The sequence below is a fragment of the Salmo salar genome, chromosome ssa15, assembly GCF_905237065.1.
Source record: "Salmo salar chromosome ssa15, Ssal_v3.1, whole genome shotgun sequence".
NCBI classification, from domain to species: domain Eukaryota; kingdom Metazoa; phylum Chordata; class Actinopteri; order Salmoniformes; family Salmonidae; genus Salmo; species Salmo salar.
In genome coordinates this window covers 48,843,722-48,849,334 of record NC_059456.1, presented here as the reverse complement: position 1 = coordinate 48,849,334, position 5,613 = coordinate 48,843,722, and the positions used below count along the sequence as shown (strand labels likewise).

Below are 5,613 nucleotides of genomic sequence, written 5' to 3'. Positions count from 1 at the left end.
ATTTGATATTATGTTTATGAAATAGATCAATTCCTTTAATATATTTTGAAAATATATGTATAAATAATACACCCATCTGTAAAGTATGTAACATGGAGAAATGCACAAGCGATGGGCTTGTAAAGGATGCCAGAAAACATATCAAAGCTACGTGAACATACAGAGAGTCTTTTAATAACTTTTCTATGCTGAAATCAATTTTTTTTTTTTGTATTTTAAAATGCTGAAATATCAAATGATCCCTCCTGGAAAACGACCTGTGAGACAAAACGAAATAGCGTAAACATCACGGCAACTTCAGCCAGGCGTTGCTGTCAATTAAAGCTAATTAAATGAACCGTAGTGGAAGGATTGTTCAGTGTCGAACCTCAAAAGGGTAGAGTGCCTGGGCCAAGTTTCTGCCTGTTAACATCTAGTATCATCTAGTATCCTTGTCATCTGAGGAACTTCTTCCTTTTCACCGAAGAACCACCTGAGCCAGCCTCCACTGTTTGGTCTTTTCTGTACTGGGGGTGCTGGGCGCTGAGGTTTAGCCACCGGCCAACTGCCAGCCTGGCTCTGAGGATTGGCCTCGGAGTGTTCTGGCTTGGTGATGGTCATTAAAGCAGGATCCGCCACATATCTACTCCGGATATCTGTGACAAGTGGGAGAAATCAAGCCACTCTGCTTGTCACCGTACAGAACAATCACTAGCTGACAGTGTAACTTGCAATGATACTTTGTTACAACCCAAACACAACCAGACTACAGGCAAATGAATTAATTGAGTTAAATCTGTATAAAGTAGACACTTAGACAACACACTCATAAGATAAGGCTTTTCTTATTACCCTTTCTCCTGGCATAGAAATTTCCACAACGTGGAGCATTGACTCCAGCATCCCAGCATCCCACTATGGGGATGATGGGAGGTGGAGGTGGTCCATGCCATTCCATCTGTTCCATTCCATTGTTTTTTATTGGGATGATGCCTTGTTGGAATGATTGGTTCTTGTTGGGATCCTCCCTCTGGATGATTCCTATCGGGAGGATTCCGTCCCACTGTGCAGGGGTGATGTTTTTCGGTTGGAACCCTTCCGCTTCAGGTGCCACAGGCATGTTGTCATCAAGGAGCTATCCAGTACAGGTGGAGTATAGGAGTTACAAAGACATAATTACCATTACCATTCCAGTCATCATCATCAACATCATCATCAATCTTCATAACATCATGATTACACATGACTCATTCTACTCTTGCTGAGACGAATCTACTACCTGAGAGAGGGCACTCTGCAACTCAATAAACTGCCTCTGCATGGAATTCAGCTGCTCATGCATGTGGTTCATTGACTGCTGCAAGTTGTTCACCTGGTTCTGGGTTCTCTGCATCTCATCCCTAGCGGTCATCAGGAAGTTAAAGATGACTTTAAGATAAAGAGACTTCACCATGTCCATTGGACCATCTTTCGGATTCTTTCTCACCCAATTCCCATTTCATTAGGACTGCACCTCTGTACAGATGTTACATTTCATTAGGACTGCACCTCTGTGCAGATGTTACATTTCATTAGGACTGCACCTCTGTACAGATGTTACATTTCATTAGGACTGCACCTCTGTGCAGATGTTACATTTCATTAGGACTGCACCCCTGTGCAGATGTTACATTTCATTAGGACTGCACCTCTGTGCAGATGTTACATTTCATTAGGACTGCACCTCTGTGCAGATGTTACATTTCATTAGGACTGCACCTCTGTACAGATGTTACATTGTGTTATGTAGAAAACCCTTACCCTGACATGGGCTCATGGACCAATGGGATCATTGGTATGTCTCCCTGCTCCTGGTTCACTAAACAAAGAACGCGAGGAAGATTAGAGGGCAACGCCTTGGTTCAGAAACGACAGATTCAGCACACCATGACTTTTGGACTGTACAAATGAAGTCAAAATCTTCCTCCATTGGTAGTTTTGGAAAAGTTACCAGTATTTTTCAACCTTACATCAATCCAGTCAGTGCTTACCTTCAGGAGAGTTATCCATGGTTAGCTTTCTCAGAAAAAGACAATCCTTGTGAAGTGCACTCCGTCTGGGTCAACAATACAATGATCCACAGCCTTCAGGCAACTTTCTGTCTTGTGGCTGAATGACGGAGCCACGGAACAGCAGTGGTATTGCTCAGTGTTCTGACATATTGAGTCATAATCATGACTGCATAGCTAATAGTTCATCTAGGTTAACAACGCCATAGTAACCAAAGACTCTTCTATTGATGGTGACATAATCAATCCACAGTTCCGTTTAATTCCATATCATGTGGAATTGAGATTGAATAATGGACATTTATTTTATTTATTTCACCTTTATTTAACCAGGTAGGCAAGTTGAGAACAAGTTCTCATTTACAATTGTGACCTGGCCAAGATAAAGCAAAGCAGTTTGACACATACAACAACACAGAGTTACACATGGAGTAAAACAAACATACAGTCAATAATACAGTAGAAAAATAAGTCTATATACAATGTGAGCAAATGAGGTGAGATAAGGGAGGTAAAGGCAAAAAAAGGCCATGGTGGCGAGGTACATACAATATAGCAAGTAAAACACTGGAATGGTAGATTTGCAGTGGAAGAAAGTACAAAGTAGAAATATAAATAATGGGGTGCAAAGGAGCAAAATAAATAAATACAGTAGGGGAAGAGGTAGTTGTTTGGGCTAAATTATAGATGGGCTATGTACAGGTGCAGTAATCTGTGAGCTGGACATGTAGGCTACAATCCTATGAGGATTATTATGTCTAATGCCAGAATCAGGACACAGGAAACCACAAGGCCTAGTGGAACACTGACGTTTGCACTGAGGAAAAGTAAAGCCATTCTAAAACCCACTGAAACTCAATACATCTAGCTTTTAGCTATGCACAGAACCATCTTTGTTACACTAGAAGTCTATAGTAGAGTCCTTGCTAAACATCTGCTTCCAACTCTGTGTTATAGGCCAATGTCTTATAAAAAATGTTATCACTAAACAACTGAATAAGTTCCTCTATAAATAGACCTGCAATAAGTTACAGTGAGTTGATAGTCATTTGGTTGAATTACAGTATTTTAGGCCCCTCCCAGATTTTGGTCGGTGAGTAGGCACTGCTGTGGGAATCATCCTGCTCCTTCTTGTAAGGAACGGGGCCAGCTGACCTCAATACATGTCATTATCATATCACAGTTTCCTGTTGGCAAGAAGCAGCCGTATCACTGTGTGTGTGTCAGTCCTACGTAACACAGCCTAAAGATGTGCCACATGCTAGCCCCCTGGCAGCACGATACAGTCAAGTGCTGTCGCTGTTGTTGACATCCCTGTAGACACCAAAACATCCCCATCCAATCCCGACACACAATTACCACCAACAGATAGTGTTCATACAAACCCTCTTCAAAGATTATCCGGGAAAAAACCCCGCATAGGAGACGGATTGGGGCGTGTGGCTATCGTTGAGACCCCCCCCCCTTACCTTCTGTTTTCATCCACAGACATGATAATACTCACCTTCTTCTTCTTCTTGATGTTCTTGGGCTTGAACTCATTCTGGGAAGCACAAACACATACAGGTCAATCCCAGACTAGAGCAACAGCCACAATCAACCATCTGTTGCATAGGTAAGTGCATATTGGTAGTGGATGAGGTGAACTACCTATTTTACAAAGTAAAATGCTTTGAGAATTTACAGAATAAACACCCTGATCTCCACCTTCACACAAGCATACACCCACACACGCGCACACACAACTAATTATAGTGCCTGTGTGATGAGGACGAGGTGTATCTCATAGAAACCAGCGGGGCTACTTTGTGCCTCTAATCCTTTGTTATGATTTGTGTCTTAAACAAGCAGTGCCTACTCAGTCCTCCTAGTGTCAGCACCCAGAGTATCCATGGCAACTGCAGGCTGGGCCCAGCTCATGGAGATGCAGTCTGTTGCCCAACAGGCAGAAAGATACCTCGTGTACACTAAATAGTGTGAATGACAGTGCTCTCCTATGGGGCGTTCCTCCAAGTGCATGGAAGAGAGGGTTTTGATCAACTCTGGTTCCAGCAGGGGGAGGCTGATTGATGCAAGGTTTTACTCCAGGGTCTGAATGAGTTTTCTACATTTGAATGCTATAGTTCACGTGAGAGCCAAAAATGCTAAAGCAAAGGCCAATGTAAACATCACAAACCAGTGAACAAAATAATTCAGCTATTTTGTAGCCATCAGCACCATCTATTGGTGAGATTTGATAATAGATCAAAACAAATCGACCATTCAAATCCATTTCTAACCTTTATTCAACCTCGCTGCAACACCGTACTGCTATAGGCACACGATCAACACTTTATTCTCAGTTAAAAGCAACAAAAAAACTAAAAATACAATCTTGATATTGTTAAATATAGAAATTAGAGTTAAAAGAATGTGAACAATTCCTCAAATATGTGTTGTGTAAAATCTTTTAAAAAACGACATGTGCAGCATGAAATAGACTGGACCTTTTGCATAATGTTTATTTCAATTTTAAACTGTAAGCGTAACGCCTGACATGTAACATTTTACAAGTGGAACAGTAGATATGGTCAACTAGCTTTCTTGATATTTTGATAGAGCCTGATACAGCTTTACCTGCAAGTTGAGGTTAATTGGGTTTAAAAAGTCATGTTTTTTTATGGAATAGAAAAAACGAATATACTAGAAAAATGAATGGATAGTAAAAAGTGGAATAGATATGAAGTGTAAATAAGTGAAATAAAGCCTGTTTTATATGGTAGCCTATGCATGAAAACCAAAATGCTTCACTTTCATATCAATAAGTATTCTACAGTTGAAGTCGTAAGTTTACATTCACTTAGGTTGGAGTCATTAAAACAAGTTTTTCAACACTCCACAAATTTCTTGTTAACAAACTCTAGTTTTGGCAAGTCGGTTAGGACATCTACTTAGTGCATGACACAAGTCATTTTTCTAACAATTGTTTAGAGACAGATTATTTCACTTATAATTCACTGTGTCACAATTCCAGTGGGTCAGAAGTTTACATACACTAAGTTGACTGTGCCTTTAAACAGCTTGGAAAATTCCAGAAAATGATGTCATGGCTTTAGAAGCTTCTGATAGGCTAATTGACATAATTTGAGTCAATTGGAGGTGTACCTGTGGGTGTATTTCAAGGCCTACCTTCAAACTCAGTGCCATGACATCATGGGAAAATCAAAAGAAATCAGGCAAAAAAATTGTAGACCTCCACAAGTCTGGTTCATCCTTGGGAGCAATTTCCAAATGCCTGAAGGTACCACGTTCATCTGTACAAACAATAGCACGCAAGTATAAACACCATTGGACCACGCAGCCGTCATACCGCTCAGGAAGGAGACACGTTCTGTCTCCTAGAGATGAACGTACTTTGGTGCGAAAAGTGCAAATCAATCTCAGAACAACAGCAAAGGACCTTGTGAAGATGCTGGAGGAAACAGGTACAAAAGTATCTAAATCCACAGTAAAACGAGTCCTATATCGACCTAACCTGAAAGGCCACATTTAGCAAGGAAGAAGCCACTGCTCCAAAACTGCCATAAAAAAAGCCAGACTACGGTTT

The 5,613-nt window shown here is 40.9% G+C and overlaps 1 protein-coding gene across 1 annotated transcript; it reads right to left on the bottom strand.

Moving 5' to 3' along the window:
• Positions 1-227: 227 nt before the first annotated feature.
• Positions 228-2,355, bottom strand: LOC106571733 (uncharacterized). Its single transcript, XM_014145134.2, has 5 exons — positions 2,010-2,355; positions 1,780-1,837; positions 1,259-1,379; positions 832-1,114; positions 228-635 (listed from the first exon to the last, which is right to left on the bottom strand). The coding sequence occupies exons 1-5, from the start codon at positions 2,026-2,028 to the stop codon at positions 406-408; spliced, it is 711 nt and encodes a 236-aa protein (XP_014000609.1). The 5' UTR covers positions 2,029-2,355; the 3' UTR covers positions 228-405.
• Positions 2,356-5,613: the final 3,258 nt, after the last annotated feature.

What these genes read in the sequence shown, in the direction of transcription:
- LOC106571733 (XM_014145134.2), bottom strand. An exon ending in GTCCATGAGCCCATGTCAGG is followed by an intron (nt 1,380 to 1,779) that starts GTAAGGGTTTTC and finishes GATGACCGCTAG; the next exon opens with GGATGAGATGCAGAGAACCC. An exon ending in TGCAGAGTGCCCTCTCTCAG is followed by an intron (nt 1,115 to 1,258) that starts GTAGTAGATTCG and finishes TGTACTGGATAG; the next exon opens with CTCCTTGATGACAACATGCC.